This window comes from Podarcis liolepis (assembly GCF_965112155.1).
Source record: "Podarcis liolepis genome assembly, chromosome: 5".
NCBI lineage: Eukaryota > Metazoa > Chordata > Lepidosauria > Squamata > Lacertidae > Podarcis > Podarcis liolepis.
In genome coordinates this window covers 82,719,961-82,744,076 of record NC_139556.1, presented here as the reverse complement: position 1 = coordinate 82,744,076, position 24,116 = coordinate 82,719,961, and the positions used below count along the sequence as shown (strand labels likewise).

Sequence of the window (24,116 nt, the reverse complement as noted above, 5' to 3'; positions counted from 1 at the left end):
ACAACATCACACATACCATCTCGGGACTATTTAATTGCTCATCGTCTAACATTGTGTATGCCATCAAATGCCAACAGTGTCCTTCAGCTCTCTATATTGGACAAACAGGCCAAACCTTACGCCAAAGAATAAACGGACATAAATCTGACATCAAGAATCACAGAACAGAGAAACCAGTAGGAGAACACTTCAATCTCCCAGGACATTCTATACAAGATCTCAAAGTAGCTGTTTTAGTACAAAGGAATTTCAGAAATAGACTGGAAAGAGAAGCTGCTGAATTACAACTCATTACCAAACTTAAAACCATGAAAAGACCTGGGCTGAACAAAGACATTGGATTCTTATCTCACTATACATAACTAAACCATTTCTCACCTTCCCACCCCTTGCCTTTTCCTGTAAGACCTATTACAGTCGTTAAGAGTCGTCAAGAGGCTCTCTCAGCTATCTGCCTATCTCCCATTCCCACCACCCTTCTGAGTAACACCCCTCCCCACCTTCTCACTATATAGAAGGATCTGGCAACTTCTGTTTCAGTGTATCTGAAGAAGTGTGCATGCACACGAAAGCTCATACCAAGAACTAACTTAGTTGGTCTTTAAGGTGCTACTGGAAGGAATTTTTTTATTTTGACTATGGCAGACCAACACGGCTACCTATCTACTACTATAATCATAAATGACATTCCATTCTCAGGGCTCAGGTGATGCAATATGTTTGAAAAAATAAACAATAGCTAGACAAGTATGTGTCCTTAAAACAACCTTAAAGTTACCTCCTTTGACAGAATGATGGCTCAGGTTGCCCAGCTGGCATGAAAAGACATACTAAGTAATAAATCAAAATTCAGTAATCTGGAATAAGAATTAGTTATGTAAAACAACCATACTTGCATCCCGTATTTTGTATCATTTATATTTTATTGGCCCATTTGTTTTAGGCGTTTTACAGCACGAGATCAGCTGGGATGCAAGAGTTTGGGATTGGGGGATCTTGGGCTTTCTTGGCTCAGCTGGGGCTACACTGGCAGTAGTTGCTCAGCCAGCCTAATTTGCCTTAGTGTAAATCCTCAGAATGGGGCATTCTGGAGAAGTGGTGAGGGCAAGACAAGACAAGGACCTATACAAAACCCTGTTCAGCATGGTCATGTGACCTATGTGCAATGCTCAAAACCTGGGCCCACCTCACCTGCTGGTTCAGCCTGCAGAAGACCCTCCCAGGGATTCCTGGATGGAATTTGGAATTTCAAAATTTCTTACTTAGGAATGCTCTGTTAATCTGCAAGGTTTTTTATGCTAGCATTTTATTCTACTGTACCATGTGATCTTACTGTTTAGCCGTCTTGATTTTGTAAGCTGCTATGCGAGCTTTGGCTGAAGACTGCCTTAAAAAATTACTTACAAAAATAATAACTGGAGTGCTTGGTCTTAAAGGATGGCATTGATATAGAAGACATAATGGGCGCCTGGTAGAAGGGAGAGAACTAGTGAGACATGGTTGTCTCTGGATAAAAACTCTACAGGAAGGACAGGGAAGGACGTATTGGAGGTGGTGTCACTTGGAGGTCAAAGAGAGCACTGAGTCCAGCAAGCTAGAAATCCCAAAAGGGGCAGTCCACTGCAGAACTGTTGTGGGTAGTGATACCAGGCTCCAAGAGTAACATAGTGCTGGGGACATGCTGTTGTGCCCCTGATCAAAAGTCTCAGGAGATCTTGAGGTAAAGAATGAAATCAAGGAAACATCAAAAAGTTGCAAGAATTCGTGACTTCAGCTACTGCTTCATAGACTGGTTACATAATGTGTTCATCACAACAAAGAGCTAAAATTTGTAGATACCCTAAATGATTGTGCCCTAGAACAGCTGGTCTGACTGGGAGGGCGGTGACCATGGACTTAATATTGAGTGGCACACAGGACCTGTTGCGAGAGGTTGTAGATCCAAGTGACAGATAAAAGAAAGTACTTCTTCATGCAAAGCATAGTTAAACTATGGAACTTGCTTCCATAGTAGTCAGTGGAGTGCCATTTATTTCAGGCTACATGAGATTATTTCGCAGGAGTACCAACATCTCTGCTTATTGAAAAGTAACGACAAATGATCTTAAAATAGACTGTTTTGCAATGGAATATATTCAAGACCAGGTCCTCTGAATATCACTGTAAATATTTGGATGCCCCTACTGTCAAATATAAGGTAGGCAGTAATCAGGAAAAGGACCTTCTCAGTGGTGGCACCCTGCTTGTGGAATACGTTGCTAGTGTTGTTTGCCTAACACCTATTCTGAGCTGCAAATACCTTTTTATTCTCCAAGGCATTTTAACTGGGAGCTTTATTTCCAGTGATTAGTTTTTATGCTGCTCTGCCACCAGCTGTTTTAGATTTTATTGCTGTTGGGGTTTTTGGTATGCATATTATCATTGTTGTTGTATAATTGCACTTGAGTATTTTAAATATGTTGGGATGTGGATGGCGCTGTGGTCTAAACCACAGAGCCTAGGGCTTGCCAATCAGAAGGCTGGTGATTCAAATCGCCATGACGGGGTGAGCTCCCGTTACTCTGTCCCAGCTCCTGCCAACATAGCAGTTCAAAAGCTCATCAAAGTGCAAGTAGATAAATAGGTACTGCTCTGGCGGGAAGGTAAATGGCGTTTATGTGTGCTGCTCTGGTTCGCCAGAAGCGGCTTAGTCATGCTGGTCACATGACCCGGAAGCTGTACACCAGCTCCCTTGGCCAATAAAGCGAGATGAGCGCCGCAACCCCAGAGTCGTCCGTGACTGGGCTTAACGGTCAGGGGTCCCTTTACCTTTACCTTATTTTAAATATATCCTAGCAATGTTTCTTTGACGGACAGGATATAAATAGCTAAAACAAATACATCACACACAGAGAAATCTAAAATGGTGCCAACTATCCCTTCACTTCGCTTCCCATCTGATTCCTATATGCAAACTCATTCTCAAGGTCAAAGCATGCTACCACTATACAAGGTAAATGGGTATCTGAATTACAACACAAATGAGAGAAATATGAACAGAGCACTCTGGATTGTTTTAAAATTGCTTTGTAGAAAATCAGTGTGTCTGAAAACAGTTAAAATCTTCCAACCGGACTGAAGAAAGATTAGTCTTAAAAGAGGAGGCTGCCTGATTCAGAACAGGACACAGCCACCTGTGGTTTTTATAGGTGAGGAAAACTGGAATAAAGAACAGCACAGAGAAAAGATTTTAAGCAGGCCACACTGTTTATTGAAAGGGCTTACAAAACAATTTGTTTCAGTGGGTCAACCAAATAAATTTGCCATAAAATCACAGCATGAGAATGCCCCCTTTAAAATGCTTATGCCATCAACATAGTAATAATAAGACATCAAGGCCAAACTTAAAACTAACAGAGATTGATTGTTCTCAAAACTAAGAGCCTGTGTAATTTTACCAAAATAGAGTTTAAGATGCTTGGCCTATAAAATACAACAAATAATAATAAAAAAGAATAGAAGTAAAAGCTCCCTCATCTGTGTCCTTTTCAGGAGATCTAAAACTCCTTAAAACAGATCTAAGCTTATCCAGGATCTCGGCCCAAAATGCCAGGCATGGTGCCTCAGATTGTGAATTCACGAGAGTTCACCCCAGCCTAAGTTAGTCAAACTCCTTCAGGCTCCCTTTACAGTGCTGTAGTTCATATGCCATAAATACTCAAGAGTTTTCAAGGGGTTCCAGCCTTGAATTCATTTCCCAACTTCCATTCATTCTCTCCCTCAAAAGTAATTTATGTCAAGCTTTTGCTAATAGAAGTACAACTCACTTACAACAACTGGACATCACGTGGGAATCTAGGAGGGATTTAATCACTCAGTTCAAGAGAGTATTAATTACAGTGCTTTTATAGCAAAAACATAATCATACAATTAGTATATTACTCAGTTCATTATGTAGCTGTCGCTGTTGATTCCCAATGGCAATCCCATTTCTCAATACTAGCGCAGTTTGTTGGGTTTTAACTTTCAGCATCGAGTGCTTAGTTTTAGATAAAGGCAAGAGGATACAGAATTTGCTGGCTGTCTCTCCTAAGATAGAGAGACACACTGGGTGAGGCATATTCTGTGTTGAGCGTGTTCTGATAACTGTTTGCTTCTGTGTTTTTCCAAACAGTAGCTTCCAAACTTTGAGTGTCACTGTTCAAGGATGTATATAAACAGTGTCACATTGTGGAAGGCTTCACTGAAGGTTAAGATGCTTCTAGCTAATTAAATCACAAGATTTTCTAACCTTTAGTTTATGCTGCTACATCTTTTGCTTTGGACAAAAGGAGAGAAGCACTTGGGATCTTTAAAATACTAACAACTTGTCTGTGGAAACTGAAAAGCTTTGAGGGGTTGGGGACAAACCACGCCCAGTTCAAAAGCAAAATAACCAGTAGGAAAATAACAGGGTCTATCCCATGCTCAAGGCTGGATTAAGTTGGCTGGCGCCCCTGGTGTAATTCACAAAATAGGGGCTCCTTCCTCAAAAAAAAAAAAAAAAAAAAACCCAACAACACAAAAAAAGCATCAACAAAAGTATATTGTTTCCAGATCAAGGGAAGTAATAGCCAGTAGATATTCTAATCTTCCACTGTTGACCACATACCCTGTGCAATTTACAGGCAATTTACCATATTTTTCCGTGTATAAGACTAGGTTTCCCCCCTAAAAAATAATGTCAAAAGTTAGGGGGTGTCTTATACTCTGAGCCATCTCCCCTCCATTTTATTAAATCTGAGTCCCCCAAAATAGGGAGCATCTTATACATGGGGGCATCTTATAGACGGAAAAATACAGTATATCCTGTTGGCCTCCTCCTATCTTCAACAGGTGGCAAAACTGAAGAGCCCATCTATTTATCTGTTAATATTTAAAGTGAATTTCACACATGCCAAACACTATTATGTTTATTGGATGTCAAGAATGTTATAAAATGGGTGTATTTTTAGCAAATAGCAGTCCTTGATTCTCCCCTGAAAGGTAGGATAGATTTGACTCACTCCAAAGTTGTGCACAGCTGAGGCGTCCTATTGTACCTATTTTCAACTAATGAAACAATTCATTATTCTTCATAGTAATATACCAGCATTTTCTTATTTATCTCACATCTTGCAGCAGTAAAATTGGCCCTAATTGAGGCATGCAGACTTTCAACTTCTGGAGTGTATTATCCCATGGAATATTTGCTATTGCCTGGTTATATCATTTTTGCCATCTCCCACACTGAGTTAGTTGAATAAATAATGTATGCTGCATTCATTTGTAGTTGATGTCCAGAGAGTTGTATCATAAATTAGGCTAGAACACACAGCGCAGCCTTCTTAGGATGTTCATTACAGAAGAACAAAATTTCTCTCTCTTCTTTACCATTAACAAGAGAGCAACATGAAGCCTTTGGCCTGCTGTGGACAATGCGTATTTACTGATTTCTCAAATATTATTTCACTTTAGGAGATAGAATCTCCTTCCTCACTTCCTTCAAATCTCTGAGAATGTCCTGTTGAACAAATAAGGAGGAGGAGCTTCAGAAACTTAATTATTTTTGTGTGTTTGAGGCAAAAGACACTCTTATTAGGAAGGAGCTCATTACGAGAGCCATACTAACACGCTAATGTCAGTAGCCCATTTCTGAGAGTGATGTCTCTAATTGCTCAGGCCTTTCTACGATTGTTGTCTGATTGAGTTAGATTTCTTTTATACAGATAAAAAGGATTTGGGAGGGAATCATCTCGCAGCTACAGGATTGTCAGTCTGGAGGGCATTGCCAATGAGATTAATGATGTCGCCAGTAATATATGAAAACTTTTGCATAAATGAGATTATGGAGTCTGCAGAAACCTGCCAAGTGGTATTCATTCAGAGTAAATATCTTTAATTAAAAGTTTTGAGGTATTTTTATTCCTGAACTAATGAGTTCTGCTGCGATTCCCCTTAGGAATTAATTTACCTTCTTAATTCTTATTCATTTCCAAGATATGGCTATTTAAATCTCATTCAGAATTGGCAGCCTTGTTAAGCACATTCATCACGAACAAAAAGGTCATGTTGCAATATTGCTGGATTGTTGGTATTAATATTGTTCAGTTCTGTAAACATTATATGGAGCTTTTAATTTTTTACCATAACCAAGGGTGCAATGCAACTGGAACTTCTCCTGTGCAAGCACTCCTTAAATCGACAGGGCATATTGCAGAAATCCCATTAATTTCAATTGTGGGGTGTGCAAGAGAAAGATTCCTGTTTAGCAATACCTACTCATCTAGCCGTCCATTCCACCTGTATCACGTGCATCCTCCTAGGAGCTCAGGGCTGTGGTCATGGGTTTCCCCATATTCCAGCCAAATGACCTGGAATTCATTCAGTCATTACCCACTTAATTAGAAAATCAGGGGACAGGGCCCTTTCACCGACAGGGGTGATATGCAGCCAATTCAATTGAGTCACTGTACATGAATATTTAGAACTTGTCTTTGCTTAAATGCCATTTTCTGCCTATATATTCCCTCCCCCCTTATATTTCTGTCTTACAGGTAGGTAGACCTTCAGCAATACTGTAAGAGGAAAAAATAGTGTTGGATATCTTTAGCTAACTGAAGCTTCTGCAGTAAGATGAACATAATATGGGATAATCTAGAGCAGGCACCCCCAACCCGGGGCCCTCCAGATGTTTTGGCCTACAACTCCCATGATCCCTAGCTAACAGGACCAGTGGTCAGGGATGATGGGAATTGTAGTCCAAAACATCTGGAGGGCCGAAGGTTGGGAACGCCTCATCTAGACGGTGCATTGTAAAGTTAACTAAGGACAGCCAACTCTCAGCTGCTTGGGGTTTCCTCCCCCTGATACATTTCAGTTTTCATTAGCAGGAAGAATTTTGATCTGAAGGTGAAAATTTCATTACAGATCATGGATACACACAGACCTGTTTAGGTAGGCAAAGTTCCAGTGCATATTGCAGACATTAGCAACTGGCAACTGGAAACCAATGCCATTTTATACATGCTTCCTTCTCCTTCTTTAAAGAATGCTTTTACATTACTGGTATCTTCTGCACATCTGCCTTCCAACAAATTCGTAAATATTTCCTTCTTCCATGAATAAACACTGCAGATCAACAGTGCACTCCTCTCAGAAGCAAGTCCCACTGAGTTTAGTGGGAACTTCTTCCCAGATAAGTATGTTTAGGACTGCAGCCTAAGTAATCAGATTAAGTAGCAGCATATTGCATATACAACATAATGTGCTTTGAGGTACTAAGAAAAAGTGCTGGAGCCTGGGTTGTTGGATGCCACCTGCTGGTTTAAGATGGAATTAACATACTAAACAGAAGGCAAAAAATCAAACGTAGCTGTGATTGCCCATAAGAAAAATTCCAAAATAGGCATTAGGATACGCGAGTGGCATTGTGGGTTAAACCACAGAGCCTAGGACTTGCTGATCAGAAGGTCAGCGGTTCGAATCCCTGCAGTGGGGTGAGCTCCCGTTGCTCGGTCCCTGCTCCTGCCAACCTAGCAGTTCGAAAGCACCTCAAAGTGCAAGTAGATAAATAGGTACCGCTCTGGAAGGAAGGTTAACGGTGTTTCCATGCGCTGCTCTGGTACGCCAGAAGTGGCTTAGTCATGCTGGCCACATGACCCGGAAGCTGTACGCCGGCTTCCTCAGCCAATAAGCGAGATGAGCGCTGCAACCTCAGAGTTGGTTACGACTGGACCTAATGATCAGGGGTCCTTTTTATTACGTTTATAAGGCCAAACAAGCTTCACAGAACAATTTCAACTGGTTTTTAGTGTCCTACCAAATTTTAATCAAGATATATTAAAAGCTTGTCCACAGTTCAGTTATAAGGAAACTAAATGTTGTCCAGCAGTAAGAAATAAACACATCCCGTACTTTTATGTCTCTTTAAAATCTTGTATGCCAAGTGTAAGCATACATCTCTATGCAATATAGCAGCCTCACAGAAATGAACGCACATAAGCTAGTTATGTCCACTAATTTAAACGGGTCTACTCCAAGTTTGATTTTGTGGGATGCAACGAACTATGTCTACCTGCCTGTGTTTCTGAACTTGGGACCCTTACTGGTGGATGGTGCCAGCTTCATTATGGAGCCAGACCTACTGTGAAACAGTTGTGCCGCTGTTTATGTAGCTCCATCCATGTGCTTGGAACTTCAAGACAATGACAGGTCCCTGCCTTAAAATGCAACACAAGCAAGGCAACAGAGGAAGGGAGAGGAAGGCAAAGGTAAGCAGAAGATGAGGTAAAGGTAAAAGGTAAAGGACCCCTGGATGGTTAAGTCCAGTCCAAGGTGACTCATCTTGCTTTCAGGCCAAGGGAGCCGGCGTTTGTCCACAGACAGCCTTCTGGGTCATGTGGCCAGCAGAACTAAACCACTTCTGGTGCACAATAGAACAGCGTGATGGAAGCCAGAGCGCACGGAAAAGCCATTTACCTTCCTGCCACAGCAGTACCTATTTTTCTACTTGCATTTTTTTGTGTGCTTTCAAACTGCTAGGTTGGCAGGAGCTGGGATCAAGCGACAGGAGCTCACCCTGTCGCAGGGATTCGAACCACCGACTTTCTGATCAGCAAGCCCAAGAGGCTCAGTGGTTTAGACCACAGCGCCACCCGCATCCTTTTTGAAGAAGATGAGTATGCACTCAGTTCAGTTACCTGCCTATAGGGTTAGTCTGAGAAGGGAGATAATATGTTGTCCAAAAGACAGTCCAGAAAAGGTGGGTTTTGAAAACAGAATATGGTAGGACAGGCATTTCCCTGCTTACACAGCAGTTAAGAGCCCTAGGTACTGCGTGTATACATAAAATAACATATGGTGGGGAACACCATCTAAAAAACCTGCAAAGACCCTCTAAACCTCTGAGAACCCTTGAAAAAACCATTAAAAACCTGCAGCACTTACCAGATGCAAAAATTGCCAACTTTCCACTGTCCTCAAAGGTTGGTGCAAAGGCTCCTGGGATTGCTAGCTGTTTCCCCCGCTCTCTTTGTACCATTTTTGTGGTTTCCTCTGGTTACCTGTGCATTTCTGGGCATGATTCAAAGTGATGGTGACTTTTAAAGGCCTAAATGGTTTGAGACCAGGGCATTTGAAGGACTTTCTCTCTTCATATGAAGGCCATGCCTAAGATCAGTTAAATTGGTAGGCGCTAGAGACAGGGCCTTCTCAGTAGTGGCTCTTACCTTCTGGAACTCCCTCCCAAAGGAAGTTTGCCTGGCTCTTTAATAATGGTAGTGATGTTTACTGCTTTATTATTGTGGTTTTATGTAGTAACTTATTTTTGGAAAATCAATCGCAAGTACAGTATGCATGTTTACAGGCCGCCGGAAGATTCCCCCCTTTTCATAATACGTCAATGACAAGAAATATTAATAAAATAAAATATAGAATTATTATAACATATTTGAAATTCACATTTGCTTCACAGAAATATCTGATAATCATTGCAAATTCTGTCCACCAAGTTTATCTGGACTCTGAAGAAACAGATAACGCATTGGTTCCATTTAAGTGTGCATTGTGCCATGCTGGTATTCTGCTTGGATCTTCTGATTATACAAATGATATAAACTCTGTATTTTTAAAGTTTATCCCCTAAAGAACTGCACTACAGTGGCAGAAAGCTTTTCAGAAAGCTCCAGAAACCACATTTTTTCATACCTCGACTCTATGCAGAGATGCTGTTTTATGATTCTACTTCTGTTGCTTTGGAATATGTTTTTATACTGGTATATTATAGTATTGTTTTTCTAGACACCCCCCCCCCAATTTTGTTATGGTATTATGATGTATCGCTTTACAGCAGGCTTATAAATATTTAAGAGCAGGGAGGGAATCACTTCCTCCCAAACTGATCTCAATTCTACTTTGACTATAAACCGATGTGATTTTTTTTTTAAGGTAATGACTGTTGAAAATATAAGTCCAATTCTAATTAAGAATATCCTGTACATCCCTGAGTGTGCTTGGATGAACTAACCCTATCATTAGACTGCTTAATGCATGAGACTTCTTTTAATAGACTCTGTAAATTACTTGGCGATTGGGAGGGTGGGGAAAATCTTTACATGTTGCTCCTTCCCTCTTAGGTATTGGTAGTGGGCTCTAAGAAATCCTTTACACACACCGCAGAAAACAAACCCATCTTCCAGGGTTCGAAGCTCCCCGCATTAATCACTGATAACAACATTTAAAAACTCTCCATTAGCAGATCTGCCATTCATCATTGTTGCATAAACAGAACCTACACTGGGACCAACTATATAGATAGATTCATCATTGATTTCTACAGGTTTTCGACACACTTCCACTTATAAGTCACTTGCAGACCTATTTCCTCCCATCACACATGAATTAGAGGACCATCAATAATTTACCAGTAAATAAATAATGCTTATATACTGCAGTCACGGCAACAAAAATCTTTCATACTGTGTCAGAGGTCAGCAGCCTGTGATGTACCTCTCAGAAAATATTCATAAGGTTGCAAATCTATAAAGCAAGTACTTGTATTGGAATATTTTCGTTGTTCTTTAAAGGAGGCATTTGTCTACGACTGGTGCTGTTTCATTAAACTTCTTTGTTATGTTAAGGGAGAGCCCCATGTCTTCCACGCTCACCATCATGTCAATAGCTGCAAAGTGTTAAGTAAGAGGTGTGTGTGTCCGCGCATAGCTTTCTTATAAGGATTTTGTCACAATTTATTGGAGAAGATTTCAAACTCGATTCACAATGATGGTCAATTCACATGACCATGTTGACACACTAAGAATGAAAGTATCTAGGCTGACTTTACAGTGGTACCTCGGGTTACATACGCTTCAGGTTACATATGCTTCAGGTTACAGACTCCACTAACCCAGAAATAGTACCTCAGGTTAAGAACTTTGCTTCAGGATGAGAACAGAAATTGTGCTCCGGCGGCGCGGCAGCAGCGGGAGGCCCCATTAGCTAAAGTGGTGCTTCAGGTTAAGAACAGTTTCAGGTTAAGAACGGACCTCCGGAACGAATTAAGTACTTAACCTGAGGTACCACTGTACAAGCATAGATTGCAACCTATCTTACATGAGCCACAATGCACTTTTGGAGCTTGGCAGATACAATAAACCCACATTTTTAGCACATCAGTTTGGTTTTATGACTCGACTCCAAGCTTCCAAGCTTGTTCGTTTTCTTTTAAAAAGATGTCAAGAGGTTCTCTATAAAGAGGGGAAAGGACTTCTGGCAGAGGCAGATACATGGGCTACTTTAAACAATACACTGAATAGAAAAATAAGTGCCTAGAATAGCTGGGTCTTGTACCTTACATAAACTATGCAAATTAAGCACATCACAACATTTGCTTCAGCAAATCTTAGGAAGGAGCAAGGATTTATGGAGGGTGCTGAAGCTTTGCTAGCTGGAAATCCCACTCAGCACCCTCTGCTTCTGAAATTTAATTCCCCCTACATTTCCAAGCTTACCTTTGAATCTGTACATCTCTTCCAACTACGAAGTTTTCATCCTGACATTGTTTTACGTGTAAGCGGTCCTCAGATTTAAACAACTAAAGTGCAGTATTTAAATGTCATAAATGAATAGAGGGCTTCTGAGATGGAAATGAGTAGCAGTACTGGGTTAGATCAAATTGGGCCCAGCTGCTAACAAGCAGGATATAACTAGAACAGGCCTCCTCAACCTTGGCCCTCCATTTTTTTTAGACTACAATTCCCATCATCCCTGACCACTGGTCCTGCTAGCTAGGGATCATGGGAGTTATAGGCCAAAAACAACTGGAAGGCCGAGGTTGAGGAAGCCTGAACTAGAAGAAGAGACAAATACCACGAGCACCAAAGTTCCTTTTTTCAGAGTATATCCCCTGTGGTTGCTCTCAGGACTGCCAAGAGGCAGGTTCAGCAAAGAGCTCCGGACTCCAAGCTCTTCTTCTTTTTTTTAAAAAAAGTAAAACTCTAGCCCCCCACGAAAGAAACCTTTGAAGCAAAATGTGCAGTTACCCTTCTATGTGATTTCTGTGAGATGAGCCAGTAGACAGTTGCCTGCAGCACCTTTCTGAAGGCACTTCAAACAGCAGCAGATGAAGCTGGCAGTAGTATCACAGAAAGAAGAAACTTACAAAGAAAATTTATTGAGAATCAGGAGACAAATGAAAAGTCTTGAGTATTATTTTAGAGAGGAAATGTTTTATTTGTGTTTTGTTAAAACAAAAACCCAGTATCTGAATCACTGAGACAGCTTTCAGGGGGCGGAATCCATGGAGAACAATGTTGCCCATCATTTGTTCTGTTCTGATGTAATAATAATAATAATAATAATAATAATAATAATAATAATAATTTATTTATTTATACCCTGCCCATCTGGCTGAGTTTCCCCAGCCACTCTGGGCGGCTCCCAATCAAGTATTAAAAACAATACAGCATTAATTATTAAAAACGTCTCTAAACAGGGCTGCCTTCAGATGTCTTTTAAAAATAGGATAGCTGCTTATTTCCTTGACATCTGATGGGAGAGCATTCCACAGAGCGGGCGCCACTACCGAGAAGGCCCTCTGTCCTGTTCCCTGTAACCTCACTTCTCGCAATGAGGGAACCACCAGAAGGCCCTCAGCACTGGATCTCAGTGTCCGGGCTGAACGATGGGGGTGCAGACGCTCCTTCAGGTATACAGGACCGAAGCCATTTAGGGCTTTAAAGGTCAGCGCCAACACTTTGAATTGTGCTCGGAAACGTACTGGGAGCCAATGCAGAGCTCTCAGGACCGGTGTTATATGGTCCCCGTGGCCACTCCCAGTCACCAGTCTAGTTGCCACATTCTGGATTAGTTGTAGTTTCCGGGTCTACTGCACATTGCAGTAGACCAAGCGAGAGATAACTAGAGCATGCACCACTCTAGAAAGACATTCTGCGGGCAGGTAGGGTCTCAGCTTGCATACCAGGTGGAGCTGGTAGACAGCTGCCCTGGACACAGAATTAACCTCCATGGACAGTTGTGAGTCCAAAATGACACAGTTGCCCCATTCAGGACCAGGGAGTCCCCCACACCCGCCCGCCCCCTGTTCCCCAAAAACAGTACTTCTATCTTGTCAGGATTCAACCTCAATCTGTTAGCCGCCATCCATCCTTCAACCGCCTCCAGGCACTCACACAGGACATTTACCGCCTTCAGTGGTTCTGATTTAAAAGAGAGGTAGAGTTTGGTATCATCCGCATACTGATGAACACCCAGCCCAAACCCCCTGCTGAGCTCTCCCAGCGGCTTCATATAGATATTAAAAAGCAAAATATCCATGGCAAGTCACACTATTACAAGAGTTGCTTGGACTAGCTCTGCAAACTAGCTATGTACAGAGCAAAGAACCACCAGGTATACAGTAAGGAGCATTTTCCTGGGCAGCAAACTGTTTACAGTACAGACACTCCCCACCCCAATTATGTGCGTTCAATATGTGTGCAACTGCAAACACACGCATCATGCCAAACCCGAAAATGCCACAACCAGAAAATGCCACAAATAGGGGCAGAACGGGGTGTTTGCAGGATTTTTCAATAGTGTTTCAAATATATGTGATTTCACACGCAGTGCCTTGGAATGTAACCCCTGTGTAAACTGGGAATTTCCTATACTGGACTGGCTCCACCCATGAAGGTGGAGAGGCTCTATTTAACTGGAAGGGCTATAAAACTTTACTCTTTTGGCTAGTACTTTGGACAACAATAGCCTTCCTGGATCTTCTGTGGTTTTGCTTCTTGCTCCCACACTATAGCTGATGATTGACGATAGCCCAATGTGTGGGATTCAATTTGAAGAACACATCAACAAAAGAATACACACATTTCCTAGATAACATAGGATCCAGTGGAAAGATATGTAAGAATGGTAATGTGGTTTTGTTCTTAGCAAATCCCACTAATACAAGTGGGTCATGCTGTTAAGGTAATATGAATTCACTAGAAAGACCTGAATGTTTAGTGAACTGTGTTTAGCACAAGATGCATTGACTTAAGAGAAGGACCTTGCTGGATCAGACTGAAGGACATATTAGCCGAGCATCCTGATTCCCAAAGCAACCAACCAGATGCCTATGAGAAGTCCAAAAGCTGGAAGGGGGAACACTAGAAGATCTTCGACTTTCTAGCAGCTGATATTCAGAGCCTTGCTCCATGTGATCCTGGAAGTTGTCCATGCTATCATGACTAGTAGTCAATAGGAAATGAGAGAGGCTGTGTGAAATATAGGGCTGAAATAAAGAGCTCATGTGCCGTATATGCCCAGTTACAACCTGGTACCCCAAAAGCCTTTGACAAAAACGTATGATTTGTCTTTTGACAGCATTCACAGTACTATGGAAACCTATATGCCTGAAGGCAGACCACAGTCTTGCATTTTTGTGACATGTTCCTTTCTTGCTGGAGCAGCTAAACGTTGCATCAAAACTACAACTGATATCCTTACCCCAACCGAATAAAGCAATTTCTCTCTTTTTCTCCTTCAGCTTTCTACTCATATTTCACATAACAACATATTTTAAGGGATGAAGCAAAGTTTAGTTGGCAACATGATGCTTCAATAATTAATGTAACTTGTAACTACGAATGTATGGGAGAAGATACAGATATAATCTAAGGCCCTGATGCTGCTTGGGAAGATCAAGAGTGCATATGTAATATGGCCTCCATAAGCAAGAAGTATATTTGCAATACTGAATGCTTTTATTGATTTGCTTTCTATGCCCACCTCACAACTGAGTGTCTTAAAATCTAGCCAACAATATATGATGGGGAATCAGGGTTACTTTTTTACCTCAGTGAAGGTAAATCATCCATCATATACCTTTGGGTATGTCATTCTGAATAGTGTACTGATTTTTTTTGAGCATCTGTCAACAACAAATGTTTCTTTGATTCTATCCTTTCACTTTATTCCTAAGAGTTGAATATACATAAGAGTAGACCTACTGAAATTAATGGCTCTGAGTTAGTCATGTCCATTAGTGTTAATGAGTTTGGTTTGAGTGGAACTAACATTTGATACAACCACTAGTAAATAACCCATTAAACATGAATTGAGGAAAAAAAATATAATATATATCATTCACATGTAGCAGACAATCATGTGCTCAAAATGCCACAACTATACCTTCAAGAATTTGGTCCAATGAAAGCTGTAGATCTCCTGTCCCCCAGAATGTATGGCATGATAAGAGTGCATGTATGGCATGATAAGAGAGAGTTTCTGCTTAACCCTCAAAAAGAAGGGCATTTTTGCTGGCCAGGTTTAATTCAAACCCATCAAACCTCCTTTGGAGAAGGTTCTCAGGCAGGGTGGAAGGAGAAAGAACTTGCCCATGTGAAGACCACCTGGTGGAAACCCTTACACATATGGTTCTTAATTGTAAACTATATGCTGATCTCCGTCAGCAATTTCAAGATCAACTCTGCATCCCCAAATGGAAACCAGAGTTGGAGGTCATACATTTTCTATTACTGGGGAATGATCAGGAGCTCACCAAGTTAGTGGCTAAATATCTCTATTTGGTTTTTTGTCGTTGAAATACACTGCAGACGTCTGATCTCCTTGGAGACCTAGAGATGTGACGATAGACTGCTCTGCCTCCTTTCCTTTAGCAAATGTTTTGTGCCACTGGGGAAGTGGTAATTCTGTATTGACTTGTTTTGGATGTTTGTATGTGATGTCAATAAAAGGTTTGATGATGATGATGATAAGATTGCATACTTATACATGATTTTTTTGTGCACAGCTTAGGATCTAGCTCAGCTCAATCTTTTATACATGTGAGAACGTAATAGGAGAGAAGTAGTGGATCCAGAGAGGCCTGTGAATATTGTGCAAAGCAATTTCCTAGGCACATGAGTGTTGGGTTGAAATAAGCGACAGACTGGTCACTTCCAACAGCAATTTCACTCACCCATCCAGAGGCTCCTCCGCCTTTCAAAGCAGGGCTTGAGGGCTGCCACTGGGGGGTGGGAGTGGAGAGAGAAACTGAAATGTCCTTGCACATGTGTGAAATATTGCACACAGTACTTTGAATCTCAGCCACTATTGGGGAAATAGTAAAATGTGGACATCGCCAAAGAGGAACACCTGCTTTATCAACTAACAGCAATCCTCCTTTCACTGAGTGGAAGTTTGCAGTGTCTTTAATATGACATTGTTTGCCACTCGTCTAAAAATATCCAAATAAAACTCAAACGGGAGACTGAAGAGTGCATAGCTCAAAATACTCTTTTATTTAAAGAACCTTGAATTGTTAGCAAAGCGTACTTAATAAGATTACACTGTCGTTATGTAGTTTAGGGATAGTGGGTGCCTTTCCGATACAACTGCCAGTTTCCAATTCTTATCAAGGAGCTCCATGCCTGGACTTTGAATGAGCATCAATGGGGAAAGTGTCACAGAATCTAGTGGTATGTTTCACCCTTAGAGCACAGAGCTATTAAATAGTATCTTAATACCTTACAATTGCATCTGTATAACTACACACTGGAGACAGTTTAAGAATGAAAACTGCAAAACACCAAATGATCTCTTCTCTTTCCCCTCTATTTGTCTGTGTCCTGTATTCAGAATAATTTGTTGAACAGGCAGCAAAGCATATGATTACATTTTAATAATGATAGAGAACAGAGAAAGTTAGGACTTGCCTGCTTCTGTTGGGAGGAGAGAGGTATTAAATTGTTAAGGAAACAAATCCTAAACGTTCTTTCCAACGGGACTGAATTTTGTCAAAACACCACCAGGATCTCTCAGCTGCCTTCAGGACAATAAGGCACAATTTCTTATATGCAGTAATTTAGCAGATCTTCCCTCTCCCTCTCATCTCGCCTTCATTCTACCCACCATCCATTCAGATACGCGCAGTTATGCTAAGACAATTCTCAATTAAAACAATGTTGGCCTCAAATAGAAGCCAAGGTAAAAAAATTATTTCCTGATAGGCCATGCTTACTTGGACACTCATCCAGTTTTACCACTGGATTTTTATAGCACAGAAGACACTGAAATTCTGTAGGCTATTTAATTCACCCAGGCCACAGGACTGCCCATTAGCCTCTCTTGACGAAGAGAAATCAGCCTCTGGAACCATCTTTCTTCTGCTTCTGCCTTGTCAACAAATAGCTGTAAGAGAGGAAGAAAAGATACAACATGTAGACATCTTGCTGAGGATTAACATTTGTGAGTATTGAAAATACCCCATGAATCCATTGCCAGAAACCTCAAGCAATCAGTAGTGCAGTGGAAAACCCACACTGAGATGCCCTCATCAAAGTTAGGATTTTGTTGTGTTTTTCCACGGATTTTCAGCATCTGTCAAATTGTGGTACGATCTGCATCAGGTCTTAGCTTAGAGCAGTGTTTCCCAAACGTTTTTGGGCAACGGCACACCTGTGTACTAAAAAAAAATCTCGCGGCACACCACCATTAAAGCCCCGCCCCGTGACGTCAGCGCGCAGCGTCACGCCGGGAGGGACGCACAAAAGTGAACGTTTTTTCCCTCGGCAGCTCCTCTCAGCTGCGCTCAATCCGCCTCCGCGCAGGCTGAGGGAGGGAGGGAGGGGCGCGTGTGACCCGTCTCTGCTGGGAGACCAAACCCAGCGAGGCAGAGTCGCGCGGAGGCGCCCAGGCAGCGCTGCCGGCTGCGAGGAGGAGCGCCAGGCAGCAGCAGGAGGCGCGGCCTCTCCTCGCCGCCCCCGCCCCGCCTCTCGCCGCCCGACTCGCCCGCCTCCCTCCAGGCATCTCGCGGCACACCAGCCGGTGTCTCACGGCACACTCGTGTGCCGGGGAACACCGGTTGGGAAACACTGGCTTAGAGCATACGCCATATATCTGTACCATGCCAACTGCGTAACCACAATCACTATCCACTTATCTAGGCAATTTTGAGGTCTAGCATCACTATCTATAAATTAATCCTGTGTCACATCACTGGATCCTTCAAGCATCTCTGTAGAATTGGAAAGATCTCTGCTGCAGCAAGTGAAGAGTGCCTACAAAGCCTGGATCTAATTACGGTAGACAGAAGTTCAGGAAGATAGGTGCTTCCTCCAAGTATGCTAAGAGCATGTAAGAAAGACAGATGTCTATATTCTGATGTATACAATGCAGTGCGGGCAATTCAAAGGAAGTTACTGAAATGTGGGTACGTTTGTATACCATAATGTAGCTAAAAAAACTTTGAAGTAATAAATGAATGCAATTTTCAGAATACCCTTTTTAATACTTCTTAAAAAGAGAGGCCATCCTCTGGAATGTAAGTGAATATGAGAGGTAAGACTGGTTCCCCCCCCTCCTCCCCCCCACCCAACAGTTCATAAGTCTGAAAAATAAATAGAAGGAATGAAAAAACCCAGATTTAACTCTACCTAAATCTGGTTATAGCAATTTGATTCCCATTTGATTCCCACATTTACACGGCAATGCACATGCTAATAGTTCTAGTGTTAAATGTTTTGTGAAAGTTGTTGGACTTTATTCAAAATAACCAGCATACACACAGGAACATATATATTGCATAACCTAATCTCTCCCCTTCCACAGGAACTTTGTTAGATAAAGGCTGTCGTAATAAGCATCACCACACTCACGTTAGGATGGGCTAGTGAGTTTTCATCTTGGTATTTGATAGCAGTAGGAATAATTCCAGGCACTGTTTCTTTTTCAATAGATGTGAGAACAGAACTTCCCGGTTCTGCTGCTGCAGCTTCGCTTTTGACTTCAGCGGGTTCTGTTGCCTAATTGAGAGTGCAGGGTGGGGGATAAAATTCACACACAATCTTCATAGTCTAATTAATTCCACTCTGAATAATATGAGAACATCATTGTCCTGTGACTGTAGACTGATAGTGAGAAATATACTGAATAACAGGAATTTCATGTTAAAGAATTTTGTCTAAACTAACCCACCATGTCTATTTTAGTGGATGCATGGAAGCACCAGAATGCCTTGGAACCTGGAACTATAGACTGGACAGAAGCCAGTTTGAGATTCTGAACTTGCTGAATTCTAGAGCAAGGAATTTCATTTATCTTTATAGGATCCTAAATCCTAAAGTCTCAAAACAGTTGCCACAAGTATTTGTGCATTTCTCTTATGAAACCAAATTAATAAGATAAGGGGGGGGGGCTGTTTCCAAGGGCTCACAAACTAATATATATTTGCAGCAAGGGATGCCTTATAATATAAGACATATATAGTGAAAACTGCAAAGGCCTGCTTGAAGAGACAGGATACTATGTTCCAGCTGAAACTAGAATAGTGCTTCTGCAATAGTTCTGTAGATGACTATGGCACCGTCTAGCTCAGTCCTATTTACCCTGACTGGAAACAGATCTCCGGGGTTTCAGATGAGCTTTTCCCCACTGTACTTGAAGATTTCAACAACTGGTCATCCACGTGATACACACAGCACTTATCATCTTATTTAGCAACACCCCCCAAGAGTATCCTTTCACTCACCTTTTACATGACAAAGGGCATGCATTTCCTGACACACAGACTAATTTCAGTGTTGGAAAAAATAAGGACTGGAGATTCCCTCCAAATATAGTTTGTCCAACCCGCACCTAACCCACAACTCCAGTGCAGGAGAACTCCCTCTTAATCATCAGCCCAAAGATCGTTGGAATTATTACTGCTTCAGATCTGGAATATCTTTATCTGTTCATTTGGGAAAACGTGATATGGTAAACTGCCCTGTGATCTTCGGATGAAGGCTGGTATAGAGATTTAATAAACAAACAAGCAAGCAAGCAACATTCATATGGCACTGGATTCAGAGAAGACCCCACACCTTGATGTGGGGTGGGAGTTGGAGGGCTGATTCGGTCTGGTGGTAGCTTCTCCCATTGCAATACATGCTGTTCCACATGACCTTGACCTTGACGGGGGGGGGGGGGGCTTCCCAGGGTGATGCCATCAAAAAGGGGGAAGACAAAAAGCCCCCAGATATGCAAAAAGCAGCCTTGTATTTCTCTGTATCCAAACTGGCAGTTTAATAAATTGGATTACTATATTAAAAAATACGGCATTTGTGTCAAAAAATGTCAATACTTAAAAGCGATACCTGTGCCTTGCTGCAACCAGAACACACTAACTGAATTAAGCACATTATTGTTGACAAAACCTGCATTCCTTTATTGTACCTAAATGCAGAATCACATCATTATGGGATCCATATATTTCTGATTTCTGATGACTGGGATTAGGATTACCAGTATGAAAGTCAAAGTCAATGTCAATGTCAACTGCATTAATGTACCGGCTTTCCACCAGCTCACAAGGGGCTCTATGCAAAGAAAGAAGATTGAAAACTTACCTTTTTGACTTCTTTACTTGATCTGAATGTCTGTGGAACAAAGGAGTCACTTTCAATTGCTTCAATTTCTTTTACTCGTTTCACTTGCTCTACGAGGCTGGTTTGGTCTATAGAAGAGGGTATAATGTCAGTATAGTTTAGCATAAGCTTAAGATCAGCACTGTGCAATATTCTTCTAAAGTATTTCCTCTGCTCGAAAAATGGAAAACTCTAAGGTAAGTGATGGCTCTGCCAAGGAGAAATTATTCTTATTTTGTGCAGCAAAAAAAAGGATAGGAAGGATAAAGCAGATTCTAGACAATGGAATTGAAATATTTGCCATTTACACCAGGTACAAACAGGATGGCACTGCTGACAAAGCATCTGGTAATCACGAGTTTGATTCCTGTTGCAAAGAGTACAGGCACTCCCCACCCTCTGCCCCACAGTTCAATATAATGCCAAAAAGAAGGGACTTGGCGTTTTGTTTCTTGACTCAATAAAAAGTCCCCTAGCATCTGACCACGGTTTGAGCCTCTCAATGGGGTTCCACCTACCACACTGAGAATCACTCCAAAAAAAAGATGGGTAATTCTATACAGAGCCCAATGTATCCCTAAAGTAGCTCTCTGTATGCTTATTGCATTCATGTAAACCATTTTAATATTCCAGCACTGCTTTATGTGACATTTTAAAAAGTTTTTCAATCTTTTAACAATTGAAAAAGTTGAAGAATGTGGAAAAATTTCATTTTACAGACTCGCTTGTTTCCTTTTGAGCTTCACTGTAATAAATATGAATGCTGCATTTTTTCCACTTCTGTTGGAGATGAAATTAGTAAGATCGGGCATATATATACTGACAACAAAAAGATCCATCAGAAATTTAAGTTCCGTACTTTGATCCACAATAGGAAACCAAATAGAAAAGTTCTTCAGATAACATAGGTATTCAATACAAAGGAACACAATAGTCTGTGATATTTGCTGGATTGAGAAAGGTCCCTGGACAATCTGGATATATTTTTGGCACCCTTCCCTTTAAAATGTCAGCACTGTATCGTGCTAAGCCCATCAACTCTTACCCAGAAGAGCATTCCAGTATTTATGTGGACAAACAATACATACAAGTTTTATTATACGTAAAAGCTTTGCTTGATCAGAGGCAGACAGAACAGAACCTTGCACACTATATAATTTAGAGCTACTCTATGTCAGTCAAACAACCAAGGAAATTTAAAAGAAATTAATGTTGCCGTACATAAGCAACGGAAAGAAATTTAGCTCTGCTAATCTACACTTTTGAACGACTGGACTGTAGCGGACACAGAAGGCTAAGTCAAATGGCTCACTGTTTTCTTATGCATCCACTGAGTACAGCCACCACCACTGGTATAATGTCAACTTATTTAGGATTAGGTTTCTATAATGTTGTCATTCAGGTCACATGTTGTCCTTTCTCTCCCACTGATGAACTAGTATGGGACCAGTGAGACACCCTTGCCAGTCACTCCTATGATGGAAATGGTATCAAGATTTTATAACCACGCATAATCAAAAAGCCGGATACTGTCATGACAAGCTGCCCTCGATGCTCAGGTATATCTGTGTCTGCTTCACTTATGGTTTTTCCAACACCGATGACAGATATCTGTGTAAGAAAAAGTGTATGCACTATATATAAATATATTGTCACAACTGACAAACATGCACCTGAATGTTTTTGTAGTTTAAGCATTCAATGGGAAAACCGTTGTAGACATAGGTTTGACCTTTGGTATTGGCGAGTCACAATGTGGGGAACATGGTCCCCAAGAGAAACAAAATCACAGAATGTTTTCCAGAATTACTTCAGTGACATTAACTGGATAAAAATGGACTGGAAGGAAGCTGTATCCATTAGTCTACAATATTGTTGACAAACACATTATTGGTATATAAAATGACTTCCATATAGTGTTTGTCAGATGTCAGTAGAAAGGATATATATTTCATAGTAAAATCAAAAATAATGGAGTCAGAAAGCTAAGAGGGTAGAGACAAAAAAAATCAATACTAACTCATTGGACAGCAAGTCCTTTCACTCTGGTCAGACTGAAAATACAGAACTATTTGTATCAGTGACTGTTGATGCCATTTTTCATACATAAATCATTCCTTCTATAAGAATTACAATTAAGCTTGCTCCCAGTAGCTCTGTTCTTTTTATCTTATTACTAATGCGGGTGGGAAAACTTGGAGAAATAAGCATACATGGGAAACTATCAATGCACTTGTGTGGGAGGCTTGTCAAGACCTTTTTGTGATAACCTTCAGTTTTAATGTGTCTGCTCATACAGGCTTACGTCTGTAAGTCAACACAATCATATGGCAGCAGTAACCTTCTGAAAACAGCAGGTGGCATTGTATTACCAGTTAAACCACAATGCATAACAGAAGGGCTTCAGAGGCCTTAAGTATCCAGAATTCATCTTATTTCAAAAAACCAAACATCTTTCAAGACTGTGACTCCTTTTGTTTTAACTTAAGAATATTTGTATTAATGATTTTTGTGTGTGTGTAAACCTGGCTTTCGTAAGTACCTTTAATGTATGTGCTGTTCCTATTTTTTTTTTGGGGGGGCAGCTTTTTCAGTGGCTAACATGATATTGTTGTTGTTTAGTCGTGACCGACTCTTTGTGACCCCATGGACCAGAGCACGCCAGGCACTCCTGTCTTCTGCTGTCTCCCGCAGTTTGGTCAAACTCATGCTGGTAGCTTCGAGAACACTGTCCAACCATCTCGTCCTCTGTCGTCCCCTTCTCCTTGTGCCCTCCATCTTTCCCAACATCTTTTCCAGGGAGTCTTCTCTTCTCATGAGGTGGCCAAAGTATTGGAGCCTCAGCTTCAGGATCTGTCCTTCCAGTGAGCACTCAGGGCTGATTTCCTTCAGAATGGATAGGTTTGATCTTGCAGTCCATGGGCTTCTCAAGAGTCTCCTCCAGCACCATAATTCAAAAGCATCAATTCTTCGGCGATCAGCCTTCTTTATGGTCCAGCTCTCACTTCCATTCATCACTTCTGGGAAAACCATAGCTTTAACTATACGGACCTATACGGCTAACAGGGTATGGCATGTAGCAATTACATTTCACAAACATATTTAGGTGCTCCAGCACAGCCAGAGAGGAAGTAAAAGGGGGCAAATATTTCTTTTAAAAACAAAAACATAATCTATATAACAATACAAAATGATAGAAAACTAGTATCTTGTGAACCACTCTATTTAAATGTTACAACCCCAAAAATGGTATGACAAAATATGATTATCAGACAATTTTCTAATAACAGAACTCTGCCCAAGGAAAAACAACAAGGAAAAACAACAAAGAATCCTGTGGGACCTTTTAAGATTAGCAAATTTCTTACAGCATAAGATGTTGTGGTCTTCTGATATAGCTGTTGCAGTGTTTTAAAGGACACTGCAACAAGAAACCATTAAATTACAATGTTTTAAGCAGTTCAATTCTGTCACCTGTGGCTTGAATTGGGCTAATGGGCTTTTATTACATTACACGTGTTAATTAGCTTACCGATGTCAGGATGTTTGTGTTATCGTTGACGCTGCTTTGTGAATGGTCACTGTTAATAATAATAATATAATTGTCGCTGTCTGTGCTTTCTGAGTCTCTTTTCCCTCTGGCCTCACCGTTTACAATCCCTTCCAACCATTTGTGTACTTGTATGTATGTCACTGATTTGTTAAGTCTTTTTAAGAGGT

At 41.1% G+C, this 24,116-nt stretch overlaps 1 protein-coding gene across 1 annotated transcript in view; it reads right to left on the bottom strand.

Annotated features, from left to right (window-relative positions):
- Positions 1-16,269: 16,269 nt before the first annotated feature.
- Positions 16,270-24,116, bottom strand: part of RSRC1 (arginine and serine rich coiled-coil 1) — a 166,508-nt gene continuing 158,661 nt past the window's right edge. The window contains exons 8-10 of the mRNA XM_083504495.1: positions 20,379-20,485; positions 18,648-18,794; positions 16,270-17,181 (exon numbers count right to left, since the gene is read on the bottom strand). Coding sequence (XP_083360621.1) covers positions 17,080-17,181; positions 18,648-18,794; positions 20,379-20,485 — 356 coding nt within the window. The 3' untranslated portion in view covers positions 16,270-17,079. The remainder of the gene's footprint in view (positions 17,182-18,647; positions 18,795-20,378; positions 20,486-24,116) is intronic.